Here is a 21,318-nt window from a genome sequence, read left to right as displayed (position 1 = left end):
GGCAGCTCCGGGAGGCTGGTGTGAGCACGGCGTGAGTCTCCACGAGGAGTTTCACCTCCCCGTAGGCTAAACCTCGCCGCCTGCTTCCCCCGCGGGTCGCGTTTCCCCTCGCTCCTCTCCGCCTTCCCCTCAATTCGTGGTTTTCTGCAAGTAAAGTGAGCAGGACTGAGGTCTTCCCAGTGCCGAGTAGCGAGGAGAGCCTTGCAGGCTCCGTCTCTACCTTTATCCCAGTGTCACAGTTGTTTTCTTCACCAGCGTGGGCACATCTTTCCACCTGCAGTTTATTATGGCCTAAATCTTTTCTTTTTCTGCAGAACTGCTGTACAGCCACATTCCGCCTACCAAGCGTTTGGGAGGCGATTTGACTTCCTCTGATCCCTGGCGAATGAGATCTATTCAGTCAGTTTTGTTCAGCATCACTTTGAATGCTCACCTTGCCTTCTGCTATAGCTGTATCTCTCCCAGCTCTGCGTTGTCTGGAGTTTTAACGACTATTTTGAATGTCCTTAACCATTTTCCCGAAAGAAAGGCATCAACAGGAGTAAACTAGGGCAGAGTCTTTGGGGACCTTATCCCCAAATATTCATATTCATAAAGCTCTGCCACTGAGTAAGTGTTGTCGGGACTGGGGTGTATTAGAAGGCAAATAGATTTGTTTTATTTTAAGGCACTTTTGAGGTGAATTAGTCTTCAGAGAAGAATTAATGTGAAAGGCAAATATGCATGTGATTATTAATTTTGAGACATTTAAGTAATGAGTGTTTAACGCATTTTGGTTTGTTTCCATTAGTTTACTGTGTTTACTTTTTCAGTGGGATATTCTGTGGTTGCTCTCAATCATGTCATTGATTTTAAAGAAAAGAAGCAGGTAATTTTTGTTGGAGTTATTTGTTCTTAGTGTGTTTTCTCTTCTAAACCTACATGCCTCACTACATGTTCCCAGGTAGCTTTATCTGCAGAATGCACATCTAGATGCAAGTAGAAATGTCTCCATTTATGACAGGACTCCCATTTAATAATTTAGTATAATTGCCGTGGAGCTAACTTTTAATATGGTCCATGTATTGTCCCTGAAATACAGTTTTGTTAGCATTGTGTATTTATTTTTAGGATTGGAACAGAGCTTTTGTTTGTATTGTAAACTTAACCCCTGACATTTTGAATAATTTTTTGTTCTCTTTTAAGGAAATCATCAAGCCAGTGTCTCCTTCAGAGTTGTTTCCATCTTTGCCTATTGTACAGGTATGTCTAGCTATATTCTATCTATGTATTATCATTCTGAGTTATGTTTTTTACTTTGGTGTGTTTGTATATGTGATTTTGTGTATTGCACGTTAAGCAACAAAGAGAAATTTGTCCGTTGGTTGATTGTTAAAACTCCCAGCATTGGAGGAATGATACACTAGGACTAGAGTAGGCTCTATTCGTTATAGTTAACATTATTTTTAAAATTGCTTTGTGTGAATTTTGAACCTTCTTGTAGTTGAATAATTTCACTGTAATTCTTCAAAATTGAGTTTTGACAATCACTTCCTGGTTTTGATTGAGCAAGATTTGGATATAGTGAATCAAGCTGTATTTCGGATCACTGATGGATGTTAATTCAGGAACTGCTTTTGCGTGCAGTTGTGGCCTGCCTGGGGAACCATAACAGTATTAAAACATACTCAGGTTTTCTGCATGATTTTATGCCTTCTGTCCTCCTTCCTTCTGTCCTTCCACCCTTCTTCAGAAAAAGAATAAGTCATTCTTTGTAAAGGGCAAGTATAATATCAAACAGATCAATTTAAAATAGGAAAATGTAACTTTAGACTTCAGAAAATTAGTATAGGAAAGAATACGAGCAAGGCACCATTTTCTTTTATAGTGGTCAGGGTGAAAGTCACCACACATTTTTGCTTTGGTACTTTTTAAGTCTTTTGTATTATTTCTTTCTTATAGGGGACATCTAAAAGAATTAAAGTCTTAACCCGGCTAACACTTGTTGTTTCTGATCCTTCACACTGTAATCTCTTAGTAAGTATGTTTAGTATGCCAATTTTCCAATTTTTATTTCCTTTTCTCAATGAATGAATGAAACTTTGGAAATTGTATGGGGAGGACTTTGTGGATTTTGTGGGACACTCAGCAGTAGTTTCTTGTATGGCACCTTTAGCAAATAATGTGATCATGGAGAGATGCGGACTTACAAGACTGACTGCATATGGCTTCTGTTGGTCATTGGTCAATGTGGGACAGCAGTTTTGTTCCTTATTTTTTTCCTTTGATTTCTGGACTTCTGCACCTAAACTAGAAGACTGTGAGCAAGCCCTGTGTCTGTTTATGTTTTAGTGCTACATGACCAAAGCAAAAGATGTAAGTGCCTTACTTAGGTGGTTGGGACAAGCCTCAAAATGAGAATGAATGACTTCACAGTTTGGCTCACAGCAGAGACTTACTATGTAACTAGGTGATTATTTGCTTTGTTTTAGTAGCGAAACTGAAAAAGGGATTTTCTTCTCATTATTTTGGTCATAATCATTGTGCATAGCTTTGGCATCTGCCAGAATTCAAGGTAGTAATTGTTTCAACCTTTTGTAGAGATCAACATCTGCAAATATAAGGTTGTATGACATCATAGCAGTATTTCCGAAGACTGAGAAACTGTTCCACGTAAGTAAAATCATCTGATTGGTAATGCTCATTGGGTAACTTTGAGTGCCTTAGGCTAGTTTGAGTACATGTTTTGGTTTGCTTTTATTTCCCATTTTATACAGGCCTGCATGTGATGGGGCTAATTAAGCTACACACTGCCTGGTCAGTTGATAAGCTGAGAAGGCTGGGAGGGATTGCAGGAGGCTGCAAGGCCTTGAGGTGACTGGTTAAAGTCTGAAATATCTATCTGATGAATGGGCTTGTATGCCCCTGCATTGTAGTTTCCTTTGTGTGTCTTGTACTCTACTGAGTACTTCTCTTTAGTGAGGAGGGAAAACGTCCTTTTCTTTCTTTTATATATATATACATACACAAACAGCATATAGAAAATTTCTGTCTTGAGCTTTAACTTCTCAAACTCCAACATCTTTTCCAAAACACTTTTGCTATCTTCTGTTGGCACCAATTGTGCCTGGTCTCTGAAATGCCAGGGAAAGTGGAAGGATTTTGAAATGGAATTAATGTGGTTCTGAGAATTACCTTCTTCCTTCTAGTCTTTGGACTTGTCTTGGAAGTTTGTCCAAATGAATAGCTGATCTTTTTTTCTTTAGATTTTCCTTTTATTTCGTTATTTTAAATCAAAAGAGGAGCAAGAGCTTATGAGGCAGAACTAGTTCGAGCTGTCACAGCATCTTATGAACAGATAAAATTTCCAAATGTAAACATGCCTGAATGAACGTAATGGCCCTTACTCCATTGCCAGACTGAGATTTCTGGTTTTGAATGTTTCAGATTATCAAGTTGAGTGAGAGAAGCTTCACCACTGTGACTTCATTATGCGTTTGTTACTTTGCCTACTGAGAAAAGCATTGAGGCTGTATGAAAGTAGAGTGGCCTCAGGGGAAATACTTGAAGGGCAGACGGTCATTTTCTCACTCAGATTTTATCCTGGCTCTTCAGAGCAAACTTGCAACTGAAAACTGCCTCCATGAAATTTCTGAGCTGTTAAGGATATTGCTATATCAGCAGCATATAAAATTCCAATATATGAATTCCAATATAAAATTCCACTCTCCAAGGCAGAATTGGCTTGTTGGGTGATAGGTGTTCATTATCTCAGTGTCTGTTATATTTTTAAATAAATTTTTCTCAGATACTTGGTAACAGCTGATGTGAGTGGTCTGATCAAGTCAAGCATCTGGAAGCAAGTTATCTTTTTGTCAGAATGCTTTCCTTACAAAACCCCAAACTGTGACATCTGGCCTGTTGCAAGTTCAGAAACAATAACGTTTAACTCTGAATTGGAAGAGTAAGTAGAAACATCCTGTCTCTCTTAGCCTTGGCAGGCAGCAAGCAGGCATGCAGTTTAAAGCAGCATGAAGAAGGCACAGGAACACCAAAAGAAACGTGCATCTCTTTGCAAAATTTACTTCCAAAGAGAGCTTGTCAGTAAAAACCTGAGTCTGTTAGTGGTGTTTTTAAAATAAGTTCTAGTACTGCTGAGTACCTGCTTTGACACATTAACATTATATTCTTCTGTTTTCCCTACTTTTTGAAAAATAAAGTTCAAAGCAAGAGGCTGTAGAATAAAGTGGACTTTAAGTCATCTTTCAGTACAAGAATTTGAGCATTAATTATAACAGTTACCAGCTTAATGAAACTCATTTCTGACTGCTTTTATTTCCCTTGCAAGATTTTAGGACTCTTGGGGATGTGAGAGAGGCGAATACTTGTAAAATACTTTTGAAGGCCACTCTTCACCTCTTTCTTTTCGTCTCTGGCAACATTGTGATATGTACTGAAAGACGTGCTCAAATTCTGCAAATAATTTACATCCTCAGGGGTATGAGTAAGCTGCGTTTGCCAAGATAATTGTAGAACATGTTCCTTTAAGTTTCCCAAGAGAGTTGTTTTGGGCTGCAACAGGAATGCCCACTTCTTGCCAGTAATAAGGTCCGTGCCTGTTGCTTTTCAAAAATTCTGCTTTTTAAGATTTCTGACTGTTTTAATGATATTAGTTCTGCCTGCTGTTTGTAAGCAATTAGCAAGTCACCAGTATCTAAAAATCCTGCACACACAAGTCTGAGGATGTAGTGCAAAGCCAAATTTCAGTGTTTATTTCCAAAGTGTTTGCCCAAGCGTTTTTCAGGCCGTCCAAGCAGTGGCGAATTTATTTATTCCTGGCTGTCTGGAGTCTCCCAGCAGATGGGGCTCTTGCCTGCGGTGTGGCCGGGCAGGCGCCGGGCTTTGTGACTGCTGCAGATCATTTTCTGTATGAAGTTTTGCACTTCAGATCCTTCCAGCAGGCAGGGTAACCTTAACGTGCCTCTGTGTGTGACTTGTCCAGGATCCAAAGCTAGGCTGAACATTGGAGTGTTTGGGGAAATCTCCTCTCCAACTTTCCATGTAGTGAAGGAATTCCTCCTTATGGGAAATATGACTCTTAATTTTGTTTTTCCTTGGTGGTGGTTTCTGAAATATTCTTGTCACTGGAGTCCTGTAGATATGCTGGCATCTGGGTCATTCCCTTTCTCACTGTGCTTAATTTGCAAAGTGGAAATGAGTTTTCCAGTGTTTCTGGAGCTGATTAGTAACACTTGTTTTTTCATCACGTAGGGCAACTTGTATGTTTTGATGTTTGTTCTTGCTTTCCTTCATTTTCAGCTTTCTCTCTTCATAAATTTCATATGGTCTTACTGACATCTTTTCTAGGATGTGATTCAGAGCTATTTGCTCTATGCATTTTCCCATAAATCACCTCTGTCAGGTTGTAGTTCTTATTCCACATAAGGAGAAGAGTAAAACTGTCTGGAGTAGGGCTAAACTTACACATGCAAGTCTAATTCAATAAAATGGATTCCAGCTGTGTCCTGCCTAACTGAGTTGGTGTAGGTAGGGCATGAAGATACATTTTAGTCTGAATGGTAGAGACATTTTAACATTAAAAAGCTTGTGGTTTTCTGGATCTTTGAATTGCCTGCACATGTGCTGCGGCCCTTCTGTCTAGGAGTGCTATCAGCTAAGAAACATTCCTAAAGCTGGGCATTTGCTGTCATCTCCATCCAAAGTTCATGCCAACAAACTGGTAGAAGACGAGTCTGCAAAGCAACAGCTTGCCCTGTGTTAGAGCAGCCCAGCCCTGGGACTCCTCACAAGCCACATTGCTTTTGTGCTGGTGTGAGGAGGGATGAGTGGCTGGCACCTGGCCCAGGTGTATTTGGAGCAGTTGCTGGCAGGTTTCTGAATGCACAACTCCCCTATGCATAGAAAATTCCTTTTCAACTTCTTCAGACTTTTTTATCTTCTTTGTTACAATGCTCCTTGCAGACATTAATCTGGTCTTGTGTAATCATCTTGATGGCGTAGGCATATGTAATTCTGGTGTGCATGAGGTTATATGTAAATCAAGTATTCACTTTTATGTGTATTTAGTTTTCTGTGTATGTCAGTGTGAAGATTCTCCACCCTTTGTTCCTTCTATCTTTTAATACAGGCTGTAAATTGTGGTGTGAGTTCAAAGCTAAGCTTTTAAACTATAACACTTGGTGCCACCTTCAGACCCCCCCGGAGTTGGGAAGAGCTGCACTTTCCCCTCCTAGTCAGGAAAGTGGGGCCCAGTACTGGACATGCAACACACCAGTCACTGTCTAACATTCTGCTTTTCTTTCAGTCTTTTCTTGGTTGCTTGTGGTAAAAACAGTTCATCCCAAAACCAAACAGTTGCTACATTGGATTTAGAGAGTGATGGGGTAAGGGGCAGTGCTTGGGCTGTTCCCTTTGTAAATAGGGGTTTACCTTCATTAGCCGTGAGGTTTTTTTGCCAAAAACCAACATTGCATGTCCTAGTCAGAGAAAAAGCAGTATGTCTTGCCTTTCGGTTGGTCATTGTTTTACTGGAAAAGTAGTTCTGTGAGAGAAGGCTTGGGTTTTAAGCCCAAAATGCTCAAGCTTTGCACCTGTAGCCCTGCTGTTTTATTGGCATACATGCAAGGCTGAGTACCTCTTCACTTTAAAACTGAACTCACCCTGGAGAGACATTTTTTGCACTGAGAGATGAAGGAAAATACTAGTGCATCTAAAGTCGGTTATGCGTTTTTTTGGCATATCTAAAAGTGTGTTCCTATTTCTTTGCTATAGATTGCTTGCACAACTCTAGATGTGGATCTGGTATGCATAAATGTAACAGAAAAACTGCCATTCTACTTCCGAAGGCCCCCTGTGAATATGGTAAATTTACATCTAAATTGTTTTCTTCCTGTTAAATTGTGTATTTAATGTCAGTTTGAGTTTAATTCCCTACCATTTTTCTCCAACCATTCCCATCCAAGTGGTTCTTTTATTTTCTTCCATATTGTGCAGTGTTGTTTCAGATGTCCTTCACTTCAAGGCTGCCACTGCAGCATTTAATACACAGTGATGTATGTTATTTCTTTTTCTCCTTCCTCTCCCCCACTTAAGAAGGCAGAAGTGGTGTTCCCAAGGAGTGGAAACAGAGCCTTAAGGCCACTTCTATGCTAAGCAGTGTGTTGTGGTGCGATTGCTGACTAAGCTGCTTTCCATACCAGAAGTGGTACAGTTGTGTCAGAATAGATAAACAGCCCTGTTATTTAAAAGACAGGAGAATGTGAATGACAGTATTAATTTGGGACAGGGATCTTGTGCCAGTTATTTGGAAGAAAACTGTATTGAATCCATACTTAGACAGAAAAAAATGTCTTGGCAGATGAACCAAATGTGGAATTGCTAAGTATCTGCTGTGGGACACTAGACAACTATCAGCATGGATCAAATACTTTGTTAATATAATTTTGCCTACTGTTGATGATTTGCCAGGAAGCTTAATCCAAACATGCTCTTTAGTGAACTAGTTTTTTCCTCTGAGTATATGTCAGGGTTCATTCCATATGGGCATTCTTGGATGATGTAGTCCTTAGTGCTAAAAAATATAAAATTGGAATTGGCTAGAAACCCTACTTTCTCTTCTCCAGAAAGTCTGTCCAATAATTAAAATCAAAAATTAACTAGAAATAATTATGAAACAGAACAAAGTAATACTTTGGAATTTACTGTAGACTGGGAATTTTAACAGTCCACTTGAAATAACAATTTTGTATGAAATGTTGTTTAAAAGTACCCTAGCTGCCTAAAACTCCAGCAGCAGACCTAGCTCCAGCAAGACCAAGGGCAGGTCTTGGAGACCTGTGTTTTGCTACTTCCCATCTTCCACATTCCCAGCTTCAGGACAGTCTGTCTGTCAGACTGGTTTTGTGCATCCTGGAGCAGTCAGTTTTGGTTGTTGTAATGCCAGACAGACAGATTGGCAGGCAGCTGAAGTGGTGGGGATGTGGTTAAAAATCTGCTTGACTTGAAATTGATGTATTGCCATCACCTGTTTTGGTTTTGATAAATTCAGGCTTCTCTTCTTGTTTGCAGATGTTGTACCAGTTCTGTGTAAAATATTTCATGTGTATATAGCTTCTGTTGTGCTTGCATGCAGCAGTCATGCATGGATGGGAGCTGGATTGATGCCATCTGTATTCAGTTACTGGACTCTCTTACAGTACTAACATTGCAGCATTTCTTAATCATACGAGTATAAAGCATAGAGTAACATTTCAGGCAAATGTAGTTTAGGCCATGGAACAAAACTAGCTTTAAACTGTGTCTTTATCACTAACTCACTGTGTCCTATAACAAGTTGATGAACCTTTCTCTGTGTGTTTGCAAAAAACAAGAATACTAGTTTTGGTGAGGTACTTTGACAGATAGCAAAGGATTTTAAAGCAGCCGAAAATATGATCAGTATTACTATTTGGAACTTCTCCTGAGATTCACTGTTATTTAACATTGTCACAAATATCAGAGGAGTATGCTGTGAGGCGGGAAAGAAGGATACTCAGTGCTGCTTTTGTGCAAGGACAGGTTCCTCACCTGCAAGTTGTGGGTACTGTGGGAACCAGTGGTTTTCCTTACAGCAGGCTGTAGGGCTACAGGCGGAGTCCTCAAAATTTCAAGACTTGTTTCTGACCAGAAGTAGCTAACTTTCTCCTCAACTCTGTGATAGTGGAAAGCCAATTACAACTGATAAGTGGCTGGTATTTCTTTGTTTATTAAACCTCATTTATCTGTCATCCCAAGATGGAAGTACACGTTTCTGGTGTGCAGTGAAGCCTCACTGCCTGCCCCTTGCATGCTATGTTGTGCTCTTTCTGGAACAATTCCATCTTATTTTTTACATATGTAGCACAGTTAAACTGAGAATAAGCCACGTCGGTAATAGACAGCAGTTGTTAGACTGTTACGCTTCTCTCCTTTTGATTTTTGATCACTCTCTTTTATGTGAAGGCAATAGATCGAGGCATTTACTTTGAACTTCTCTATACTCCTGCCATCAAAGACTCCACAATGAGAAGATACACAATTTCAAATGCGATCAGCCTGATGCAGATCTGCAAAGGAAAGGTAAGCTCTCAATGTGAAAGCAAGCTAATTAATTCTCTTCAAATTTTTCTGGAGTTGTACAGACTGAGCCATTTTAAATGAGTTTGATGCTGGGGTTTCTGAAGCTGTGACAAATCTTTGCCTACTAATACAAGGATACAATTACTTTAGCTCCAGATACTTCCAGCCATGCACCACTGCATGATTTCTTCTTAAGCTGTCAAACGGTTAGATTCTTTTTTCAGAACAGCCTATTTGTTCTTGTACAGTGTATGCATTACTCAAAACAAAAGGGGAAAAAATTGTCAAGAGACCTAAAGCTTGCACTGGAACTGAAATCCATGCATCTCTTTAAAATCCATTTCCTATTTTTAATTGACCAAAAGGTCTTATTTGATAGCTTTCCTTGAATATGGGGGAGTTGAAAATAATAAAAAAAAAAGTAGAAATCTTGTTTTGTTAAATGGTTAGTAATTTAATAGTAAAAGCATTTTACTATTAAATAGTATTTTTTTAATAGTAAAAATAACTGCATTCTTCCCTGCTACTGAAACCCAAGGAAGAAGTAATGCTTGTAGCTGAGATGCCTGTAATGAATTGCTTTCATACCCTACCTCCTCCCAGGCTACCAGCCTGAGCTGCTTGTCATGCTGTGTCCTCTCGGGCCATGTTTTGGGTTTTTTTTTAACAGGGAAGTGTGTCATAATGCATATCCAAGTTCAAAGAGATTATAGCTCCTGCCACCTGTTATAGCTGGAAATGGCCTTTGCTGCAGTTAGGTAGTCCAGAAAAGCCAAAATTGGCATTACTAAGTGGGATATACAGCTAGGAAGGCAAATGAAAAGCAGATCTGTTGTTACCTTAGTTCCCTTCAGGTATAGCAGCTTCTTTTATAGGACAGCAGAGTGGATCAGATGAATTCCCTTGGTGCTACAGAAGGTATTTTCATGGCCTTTCCTGAGAAGCTCAGCTCTGGGAGCTAATTGCACAAATACTGACTTGGAGATGAGGTATATACACACAAACCCCCTTTTCTTTGGGATTCCTTTTTGCCAGTTTCCCTTTTCCTGCGTGCAGTTTAAAACATGCTTTTTGTGATTGCTGGAGAGCACCAGTTGAGTTGCCATCACGAACACAGCAAGTGGGACATTTGGGCACTCAGTCTGTGCACAGTGCCCTTTCTTTCTGCATGTGGCAATCTAGTGCATCATTGTGCCTGGAAGGTAAATTAGCTGGATGTGACAAGTTGCTGTTAGGTACTGGAAATGCTGGGAGGGGAATGCTAGCTTGTCTTTATTTTTCGCCATTACTCTTGCCTCCAGACTCGGTTGCCTGGTGGGCCTGCAGAGGTGGTTATTAGCTCTGACTGGCAGTTTGTCTCCATCAGTTATAGAAAGGCCTTTTTTTAAGGAGACATGAGATGGCTGGCCCATAGTCTGCTTGCACTGGCATTTGACATGCAGCTCTCATGTTCTGTAACCTGTAGTTGCTGAACTTGTAGCAGCTTTTGGATCCTTTTGTTCTTCCTCTGAAGGAGAGGAGCAGAATCCTTAAAACATTAAAATGTGCAGGCAATGAGGGAAGAACTCATCTACATTGCCAGATAGAAGGTGTGCATAGCCACAGTCCATCACCTCACGTGTTTTGGTGACTGAATGTAGGTACTACGCCTGAAGCAGTGTGCTGAACAGCTGTTGTCTCCTTTACCTGGGGAGATAATGTTTTTGCCTTTGAGTTCTTCCCTTCAGCCCTTCCCTTGGATTTGCCTTTGCCTGCCTCTCCTTCACTTGCTAGCAGTGCTTTTCTTGTCAGCGCTTGCCTCCTTCTCCTGTCTTACCCATCCCCTGATGGTGGCCTTTGAACCAGGCAGAGCATATCTCCAATGTGCAGCAGTGAACTACAGTCCTGTGTTGCTTGAAGATGGTTTGCACAGCTGTTCTGGGAGCTTCTCTGAGCCTGGGAGGCAGGCATTGGTTGCTACAGCTCAGAGCAGGAGACTTGAATTTTCCCAGTAAAATCTAGCAGTCAGCACCACTGAAGCACAAAAGCACCCTTGGGATCCATAGTGCAGTCATTTTAAAGGTGAACTATGCAGAAAAAAATGTCTTAGGCTCCATCAGGATGTGTGCTGTTAAGTCACTTTGATGTATGTATTGCTTCTGCTTCTGGCTTTCTGTATGCTAAGTCAGAGTGGTCTGTCCCATCCTTTCCTCCTCAATACACAAAACCTTGGGTGCAGTGTGAGCATGCAGTCATTTCCATGCAGATAGCTAACGTGGAGTTCCAGCTGCATACCGAGTGTTTTCTTCCAGTGTCAGCCCTGCTCTCTGTGCTGGGGAGGTGGCAGGACAAGCAAAGCAGTGCAAGGAAGGGATCAAAATCCCCACCTTGTAACCGGGGGTGGTGTGATGTGTTGGTGGTACTGACATCAGAGAGGGAAAGTCTTTTGCTGCCTCAGTACAATTGCTCATTCCCACCCACTCAAGCAGGAATTCCCAAAGCCTTTTATTCAGTGTAATAAAAGGTGCAAGGATGTTTTCTTGCTGTTTCAAGGTTTCCACCTGTGCAAAACAGCCTCCCCCTGGGTGAGCATCCTTGGAGGTTAATATCAGAAGAGCACTGGCAGCTAAACTATGGTATCTGCCAGCCCCCAAGCACTCAGTTTCTGCAGAAACCCTTTGGGTGAGAAGGGTGAAGGATGTGTCTCTGCCTGGTGATTTTCACAGGGGTGCCAGTGTTGATGGAAGCGAGTATATGGCATGAATTGGCAGCCACTAGCTACAGACGCCAATGTGAGTTCAGTTAAAGCCAGCGTGAATTCTGAGGTTAGGATTGAGTTGTACTGCAACAGAGAGTAGGCTGAAAATTTGGGAGCACCAAACTGTCAAAAGGCACTATCTGTAAGCTGGTTCTGGGGATCCTGAACTCCTCTGTTTCTGTCACAGCTTAGGCTGAGTTGTATACTAAGTTGTTGTGTGAGGCCTTTTTCAGCTAGTGTAGATAAAGGGGGCACTTAACACAGTCTGTACAGCTCTGCATTTCTTCTTTAGCGTTTAAAGTCGACTATGAGAGATACAAGCTGATAGGTGCTAGCTTAATGCCATTACTCTGACATTTGTATTGCTTAGTCTATCCCTCTAAAAGGTGTGATACTTGTTGATCTCACATCCGTCTGTGAGAGTTTGCAGCTGTGAGGGAGGGCTTGTCCCTGTGCCCTTCTCTCTGCAGGGGGCAAGGGGATGACCGGGGTTCATTCATGTCCCTGAATTCAGAGCCACACCTTGCTAGAGTTCACTTCCTCTGAGGGCATCAGATACTCTGATGTTTAATTAGGCTCTGAGCCTGAACTTAGGTAATGCTCATAAAGTCTTTGCTGCTTGCTGATTTTTTTTTTCCATTTCTTGATGCTGACAGATGAATGTTTGTTCTCTTTTGTTTTCTAGAATATTGTCATATCTAGTGCAGCTGAAAGGGTAAGTCCCAGATTATCTTTTTGTAAGTCAGAACAAGTTGAGGATTTATCTGTGGCTGAAAATAGAGCTCTAATCACATATTAAACATTAAAAAAAATTGTAATTTTAAATACTATTTTCATTTTGTGGGGTTTTTTTTTAATCAATATGTTTTGGCAAAGAACTGTCTTGTGGGTTGGGGATTTTTTTTGTTGGATGGGTGGGGGATTTTTTGCTGCTGTGGTATTTTCCATGACAGTTTTCTCCCAGATGAGGACTGTTTTCCAAAATAGTAGTCTGCTTGATTTCCTAGTGCATCTTCAGCAGCTTGCTATTACGTCACATTTAAGTTTGCCTTCGTTATATCCCTTTCCTGCTGCTCACACTCTGCCAGCCTGAGAAAGAGTGGACGCACATCTAGAATCATAGAATGGTTTGGGTTGGAAAGGACCTTAAGATCATGAAGTTCCAACCTCCCTGCCATATCCAACCTTCTTTGTTTTGTTTTAGCCTCTAGAACTACGAGGTCCTTACGATGTGGCTAATCTGTATCCTTTTTTCAAGTAAAAGACAGCAGTTATTATTAACGTTGAAAGTTCAAAGCAGTTTTGAAATACTTCCATCCTTTACACTCCTTGAACTTCACACAGTGATGCTTGCTGGTGATCAGTTCAATGAATTGAGACTCTGAGTGGGTGTGGTAAGAACAGACCTTGGTCTTGAGGAGGCATGAGCAGTCACTGTAAATAGTAATGTCTCTCTTCAGCTACAGGTATGTTTGATATCGATATTGTGTGGGTTTAAGTGGGGAAATGAATAAAACCCATCAAAATCTATGGACACTGTGAACCAAATCAGAAATTATTACTGTGATCTCCAAGATGCCATGTCTTTAGTAGAAGAAGCTATAAAATTGATTCTATATTAAGGAAGAAAAAGTTCCTATCAGAACGCTGGTTACTTCTGAATTTTCCAGTCCTTGTTTACCAGCACCTATGGCAACTAAGTAACTTAATTTCTAAGAGGTTATGTTCCAGAAGGTTACTAAGAGGTTATGTTCTAAGTAGCTAAGAGGTTATGTTCCAGAAACCAAGGAGAGTGTCTTTTCCCCTGTCTTTTAGGAATTCAGATGTATTTTTACTATTCCCCCCTCCCTGCCCAACAAGCATGTATCTGGACTATCCCTCGAAGGGAAGCAGCCTGCTCTGAGTCATGAGAACCGTGTAGGAGGGTGTGTGGCCTGGAAAGATTTTATGCACAACATTTCCTTCCCTCTTAAAAAGAGCAGTCGGGCTTAACCCAAATTAGCATACCTAATCTGGTGTCATCCCTGCTGAAGGTGGCTGGGAACTTTTCAGCATAATGCTTTTGTATCAGACAGTGCCCTTCCTCCAAACCTGAACTTCTTAATGGGGTAACTTTTTTTCTTATTATTCATATAAAAGTGTTCCCATGTTGACCAACTTTTATTTTCAAAAGTATGGCTCCTTGGCTGGAAAAAAGCAACATTGCCAGGAGCATTCCAGGAGGGCTGCTGGGGAACTGCAGCCAGGAGAATTGGGTGCCTCAGTTCCCTGTCTCTGGGTAACCTTATGCAAAATGTCACTTTGAGTTACAGCTTTGCTAATTCCCAGTTATTTGTGGAGTAAGCAAACCTACCAGGCAGACAGACTTCCCTGTTTTGTTTGTTCCTTTCTGAGCATTTTGATCCTGAACAAAGGTGACAGAGGTTTGCTGTTTGGCCTGTCAGAAAGCGAAGCCAAGGCAGCTGTGTCTACCAACTGCAGAGCCACCATGCTTCATGGAGGTAAGTGGAAAAGCACATGTAAGTTTGTCTAAGTAACGTGCATTTGTTAAACTAAGTTCATGTTAATGTGTATTTTACAAAAGGTCTGAGACCTTCTAGAGAAAGTCAGCTTGGGGTTTTAGCTCTCTGGTCCAATGCATGAAGAGGAGCTTGTGTGGCAAGGGTGTTTTATTTTCCTTAGTTGCTGTGTTAGCAAACCAGTGGCTGAACTTACTGGAGTACTTGCTTAACCCCATTAACGAGTCATAAACTGTTTAGCCAAAACACAGATCTGCCTGTTGTGCCTCCTGGTGAAACTATCCCTTGTTTCAGAGAGAGTTGAATGCTGATCTTGGTAACACTAGCAGAAAATGTGTCATGGACTTGAGAGAAAATTAGGATGCATGTGTTTTGTGTTTACCCTGTTGCAGCATAAGTGTGGAAGCAACCTTTGCCATGTCTCTTTCTGATGCTTCATAATGTGGTCTATTTCTGACTCACTTTTCAGTGTGGAGCATTTCAAACTTGATGCAAAATCAAATACCCAGAGTGCTTGCTGCTTAGGGAAAAAAAGTTTCATACAGTATGCAATGGCCTGAAGTGTTTTGGTGAAACAAACCTTGCTTCTTTATACTTTCAGCAGAGGCAGCTCACAGTAGCTCTCTTCTGTTTGCCTATTGTTAATATTAAGAAAGTGGAAATTTGGCTTGAGGCCCCCTTCACTGGAAATCAAAAGGTTTCCAGTTGTATTTTGTGTCCTACTGTTAGTGCAGCAGAGATGCGACAGTTCGTGTTCCAGCAATCAGTTTACACCTTTGCTTTCCACTGTAGCACCAACTTCTCCATCTCTACCCTTCTTTTCACATGCTTATTTATTGGTTCTCGGTCCTTCTTGATTTTTGTTGTTTATTCTGATGGCAGTTCAACTTTGTGACTGAGTAGTTACATCTAGCTCTATTTCTGCCTCTGTCAAGGTTTGTTGGGTATGTATGATTTCTAGTCACCTTCCTAACAACTTAAGTTGCTCTAAGTTTCAAATGCACAGTAGAATTTGGTTTGTATCACTTGTTTCAGTAGAGGTGGGGCTTGAACCTGCTGTAACTCACAGCAGGTAGCTTTGATCTCTTGGAGAGGGTGTTTCTGAGAACAGGGTCCTTCTCCAGCCTGCTACTTCTCTATGTAGAGACAGTGTTGGAAGAATTTTTGTCAAGTTTATGTGGAATTTCTCAAGACCATCATCTGTCTTATCTGTGAAATTAAATATCAGATGTTGGTTTCTTGTCCCCCAGAGAATACTAGCCCAGAATAAGTCAATACCTTTTGGCAAGGTTGTTGCAGATCCTCTTTGCTGACAGAGTATTTGTAGGGAATCTCTTCTACCTCAAATTTTGTGGAGAAGCCTCCCACCAGTAGTTATGAAATTGGATTTGGCTCGTTAAGTTGTTTGGCAAACATGTGAGGAGTTTGATAACATCACACAGTAGTATTTTATGGTAATGCTGAGGGTTCTGTAAATAAAATATTCTTGAATACCATAAAGCTACTTACTTGGTATGTATAGGGGAGCCTCTGCCAATAGAGCTGTGCCAGCAGAGTCTAAGAATCCCGGGGTATGTGAATTTTTTATTTTATTTTTTTTAAGAACAGTATGTTTTGCTCAGAAATGCAGAAACACTTTTGACAGTGCTTGAAGATGTGTGTCCTTCTGAGACTACTGAACTGATTAAGCATGTTTTCCTATATTTTTGTGTGTTTGCAGCCCCTCAGCCCCCGCAGACCTCAGTTTTCCCTTATGTTTGCTCTAATTCTACACCCACTGTCGGGTTTCCCCACTCCATAATGCAGCATATCCCCAGCTCCTGCCCATGCAGGTTGCTTACCTGCTGTGTGTGCTGACTGGCTGGCTGTTAAAACATGTTGAATTCTGCTTTGGGGCATGGGCATCTGAAATAACTGCATTAAATGCATGTGTCATTTTATTTGAGGTACTGCAGCTTCTGCTTATATTATTCCAGAAACTCGGAAGAGTGCCTGTGGGATAGTGTACACAGTGAAGAAGCCTCGCAAGGTTGAGGAGGAAGAAACACTGCCAGCCTGCAAAAGAGCTAAGACTCAAGCTTGAGGAGTGAACCAGTTGTCAACAGGAGCCTCCATCCCATCTTTACCCAGTGTTGAGTCTTCTTCCACCTTCCAGCTACTCCCATTCCTCCCTTACTACTTTATTTAGCCCTGAGAAGAATTCTTCTGGTGCTCAAGTGAGGAAAGCTGTGGGAATGAGACTGCTGAATAGTAGTTCACCACACCTAAAAGGTCATGCTGGGCTTCTGGCCAAGATCAGGAGACTCTCTCTTCATCCTGTCTTAGGTCTTCTGGAGTTAGTGCAAACTCAGTACAGTGTTTCTAACATAGAAATTTTCAGTTGTACAAGTGCATTCCTATTTTATTAAAATGTTTCTAAGACTGTATGCTTTGAAAGTCTAGCTCATGTGGTTTCTCAAGTTTTAAACACATCTCTGTACCAAACCTTACAGCTGCAAACAGTAAATGAAGTTTACCGTCACTGGCATGTGGAGAGTAATTGTTCAGTAAAGAAAAAACAAAACAAAACACTGCTTCCCATTCTGTTTCATGATCAGTGGCTATAAAGAAGATCCTAGAATATGTCACTTGCTAGGAGATACCTTGGCTTTGTGTTACAGTAGGACTGACTAACCTGACCTGCCAGACACACATCCCAAGGGCCATCCCTGTCCTACAGATCTTAAAACCACAGTCACAAGAGATGGTTACCATAGATGGGAAGGAAGAGCCCAAGGTTACACTGAATATGTGCCCAGCATGCTGTGTTGCAGTCGCAGCATAACAGCTGTCTCACCTAGGCCTGAGCAGTCTCCATGTCACATCGTTTTTACTGCATCATTTCCTTCTTTATGTCCTGGTCTGGCAATGTTGTCTAGGAGAGTGTTCATTTTGCTGCCTCCTGCCTTTCTGTTTTCCTTCCTGTTAATGCCTCAGTAAACCTAATCTGGCTGCCAAAAAAGCAATCATAACAGGTTTATAATCAGCAGAGCATTTTCAGAGCTCTTCCAAATGTTGACTGAAGTTTTTCTTTTGATTAAACCAATATAAAAAATTACGTAAGCTGCTGTACTCAAGATATTCTTGAGCCAGCTTTACAGTGAATATTCCAGTTCTGTATGTGCATCTGACAAGATGAGGAGTGGAAGTTACAGCATGTAAAATATTGCAGAAATCTTGTAGTGGATCATCTCAGAGCTCTTAGCAACTGGACTAAGCAGAATGGGTGAAGTTTTCAGTAGAGTAACAGTTCTGTATAATGCTGGTGTAAGTCACGACAGCTTTTGCTTCAACAAATTTTGAATTATTTTAGTTGTTGACTTGATGATTTCAGTCTGGTTTAGTCTAGGTATTGGGACGTTAAATAAATGTATCACACACATACACAGTAGTTTGCTATTTATGGACTTACCTCTAAAATGATGATGTTCTAATGAGAGAAGAAGCAAAATGTGTTTGTCTACTGCAGTTTTCTGAGTGACCCATCTTCTTGCCTTGGCCAGTGAAACCTACCCTGAGCATGACAGAAGTTGTTTGGTAACTAGCATATGGAAAGAGGCTTTGAATGCTAGAGGTCCTTCTTGCTACTTGTTTGACTTGATTTAAAAAATTTGCGGTCTGCATCTTTGTCCTTTAAGCAGATACAGAGCTTCAGGAACTGACTGAAAAATTTCTTCTCCCCGTTTCCTGAAGCATGTTGTTCTGGCCACTTTGCTGCCTGAACAATTGAACTGCTTCTCAGTTAGACTGATAAACAAACTGAGTGAGCCACTGCTTATGTCACTTCTGTTTCCTGCAAGGCATGCTCCCAGTGTCCGGGTAATTGTGCAGAAACAACTAGTGAAGTAGTGGCTTGCAGAGAAGGGCAGTGAGCAGAGGTGTGCAATAATTTTTATGGAGAAGAGTGTGTTCACAAATAAGGCCTATGGCTGGCAAGGTGACACTCATGAGTTATGGTGCTTGTGTGAGAAAAGTCTCATCTGTCTAAAACTATTGGCCTCAGTCTAGCATAGCTGGCTGCAGACAGAACTGGTGTTTCTTCCGCTTGCTCCTGTGCGGGGTTTCTGTAAATTCACTTAGTCTCCAAAATTGGCACTCCTCTAACAACTATTTATCACTGCCCCACTCCTGACCCCACCTCATTGTCCGGGACATTACTTTGGCCAGACAGTAAAGCCTTATGGCTGGAAGCCAAGTGACAGAGCTTGGTGAAGGTGTTCAGGAGCCTGTCATGAATTTCTAAGGGAGGCCATGCCATGGGCCATCAGGATTTTAAGTGAATGCAGCGTGTAATGTCCCAGTGAAATGGGATGTTGATACCCCTGCTGGCAGCACCGTTAGGATTGTTTTGCTTCTACTAAAGCAAAGGGAGAGGTGCCTGCCTTTCCTAGCAGAACTGGCATCATCCTTGGCTTGGATAACTGAAGCTGTCTCATGTGCTCCACATAGTAAGTACTGATTTGCTGAGAAACTGAGATTTTAAATCAGACTCAGTAATAAATCTGTAGCTTTGTTTTACTAGCTACTCAAGTACTGTCTTTTTTTGTGTATGTGTTTCCCTTTAACAAAATAAGAAAGAGGTGGCATTTCTCTCACAATGGCAGGGAGGTAGCTCAAGGGCTGGCTGGAACTTTTTCTGAGCTTTCTGGCCAACACATGAGCTTTCTTTACAGAGAGACAGAATGACCCTGTGCATGCTCATCACTCCAGCAAATAAAAAGAACTACTCTTTTTATTTAATCTGAAATAGATCAGTGCAAAATGTACAGAAAAAGCAGTACAAATTTACAAATATACATAATCTGCTTTTGCATTCTTAAATCATCAGACTTCTTAGTAGTCTAGTTTAAAAAATATTCACATGCCTGATACTGTCTCCTCTCACCTTCATAATATTGCATCTGAATCCCACAGCCCAAATGGTTACCCAAATGTTAGAGCTCTGTCCTAGAGCCCTTTATCAACCACAGTTGCCAAACCATGTCTAAACTCCATTATTCAACTGCTTCTTTAGTCCACTTGACACCTTAGTACACCTTCCATTGCTCTTCCACATATCACCACTCATTTAGCATACTGTTTTAACAGAGAGAATTTGGCAGAGTCAAGGCAACAGTTGCAAGTATCTGCTATTTAGCACTATTGGAAGGTTTGAGGGAAGTTGCTAATGTAGTTGGAATTACTGCCCATCTAAGACAAAAGGATTTATGTTGCTGGCAAAGATTGCATTATGATGTAAAGCTCTATTAAAAAGAAAGCTACAATATTGAGAATCATTTAGAATGACCTTTTAAATAAATAAATAATAAATAGTAATAAATAAAGCCCTTTTAGAACCAGTGGAATTTTAACACTCAGTCTGCCTTATAGCAGAATTTGTGTGTTTGTTTTGCAGTTTTCAGTGGCGGTACCTCAAATAATCCAGTATCATAAATATTTTCAGTAAAAATACTATGTTCAGGGCTATTTTCCTCCAGGTTCACATGAAGCATGTAAAAGCAGCAAATAGAGCAGTCTGGTTTCTGTCTTCAGAACTTGCTTGTATGGACACTCTTATAGGATTTGTCTTTGAGGCTGTTGAATATCTCTTTGGTGCCATTCTGCCACTGAAGAACAAGATCCATAGGGGTTTTCCCTTGCTGGTTAGAAAAGCAGAGGAAGCAAGATTTAATTTCAGTCTGTGAGTCCTTTCTTCCCTAAATACTTGTACAGTGCATCTGCCTGATGTGGACCCTTCTGCATGCACAGGTTCAGACTCTACTGAACCCAGGACATCATCCTGAAACCAGAGTCGTTTTGCTCCACAGATGTAGTCCTAGTACTTGTGAGACTTACGATAAAATTTTCAGAGGGTGTAAGCTGTATTAGCAAATACCATAACTAGCAGAGCATGCAGGTGTTTCTTTTGATCTATTTAAACTGATTAGAAATACATTTAGATGAAACCTCAATAAGACACTCTCAGGTTTAACTGAGAATTCAGACAGGAGTTTGTTCTGGTTTAATTAAGTTATGGACCACATCTAAATTACACAGGAGCAACTTTTGCATGCAGATGAAGCCTAAGAGGTCTGTGGCCTTTGGGGCTGTACCTGTTATTGTTTTCATACCTTGATGAGGGATAATGCCAGGAGTGGCTCTGCTTCAGAGAGCATGGGCAGAGAGTAGGGATTGCAAAGTACTGCAGTGACTGGTTTTTTCCTTGCCCCCTTAAGTTTTGATTGATTGCCAATCAAACATTGACTGGCATTGGTAAAACACACCATCCATCCCACTGCTGCTTGGTTTGGGAGAAAGGGTTTGTGATGTGCTGTATTTTTAACAAGTGGTCTCAGCGCTCCAGCAATGTATCTGCTGCTGCTGTGGTGGCTATGAGCAGTCAGGTGTGGGGCTCCTTAAATTGAAGCTCTGCTAAGGCATGGGGATTTGTTGCCCAACAGTCAGGTTAATGGCCAGTCATACAGGTGTAGTGCTTGGGCTTGCCATCAGCTGTGGGAAAACAGTAGATTTCTATGACAAGCTAAGATTTTCATTGTCTCATTGGTGGTTGAAGCCCAGCAGTTGTGCAGAGAGCAAGTGTATGTCAAAGCTTTTAAATACATTGTGTGTGTAATTAGAAAAAATCCTGGAAATCTGTGATGTTCTTATCAGTTGTAGCTGATGGGATCTGGTTTTAGAAGAGATGCAGGTTTTATTTCTTCTCCCCCGTCTCTCCAAGTTATACTTTCCCTGTGTCAGCTCTGCTTTAATTAGCTTGAAGTGATCTAATTAAGTCTGTTCACAATAGTCTCTCCCAGCCTTGAAACCTATGAAACTGCTCTGAAGGGAAATTTATTCTAAAGCATTTGAATCACTGGGTTTTTCTGAGTATTACTTACGCAGTTCTTTATAGTTAGATCTGCTCCATACAGAATCAGAAGCCTGATC

At 41.0% G+C, this 21,318-nt stretch overlaps 2 protein-coding genes across 2 annotated transcripts in view; one reads left to right on the top strand and one right to left on the bottom strand.

Moving 5' to 3' along the window:
- Positions 1–790: 790 nt before the first annotated feature.
- On the top strand, positions 791–16,748 carry RPP30 (ribonuclease P/MRP 30kDa subunit; the record flags this gene model as incomplete). The annotated part of the gene is made up of 10 exons (XM_010016705.1): positions 791–868; positions 1,186–1,242; positions 1,942–2,016; positions 2,581–2,652; positions 6,772–6,861; positions 8,980–9,096; positions 12,519–12,548; positions 13,038–13,075; positions 14,255–14,334; positions 16,329–16,748. Coding segments are annotated over 10 exons (744 nt in total), but the record flags the coding sequence as incomplete, so codon positions are not given.
- A 3,171-nt stretch (positions 16,749–19,919) lies between these two features.
- The window catches only part of LOC104407424 (ankyrin repeat domain-containing protein 1-like), a 7,418-nt gene continuing 6,019 nt past the window's right edge, over positions 19,920–21,318 (bottom strand). Inside the window, 2 exon segments of the mRNA XM_010016704.1 lie at positions 19,920–20,030; positions 21,270–21,318. The exon segment at positions 21,270–21,318 is cut by the window's right edge and continues 29 nt beyond it. Coding sequence (XP_010015006.1) covers positions 19,920–20,030; positions 21,270–21,318 — 160 coding nt within the window.

The sequence above is a fragment of the Nestor notabilis genome, unplaced genomic scaffold (assembly GCF_000696875.1).
Source record: "Nestor notabilis isolate BGI_N333 unplaced genomic scaffold, ASM69687v1 scaffold3576, whole genome shotgun sequence".
Classification (NCBI taxonomy): domain Eukaryota; kingdom Metazoa; phylum Chordata; class Aves; order Psittaciformes; family Psittacidae; genus Nestor; species Nestor notabilis.
This window is presented reverse-complemented; position numbering and strand designations above follow the sequence as displayed.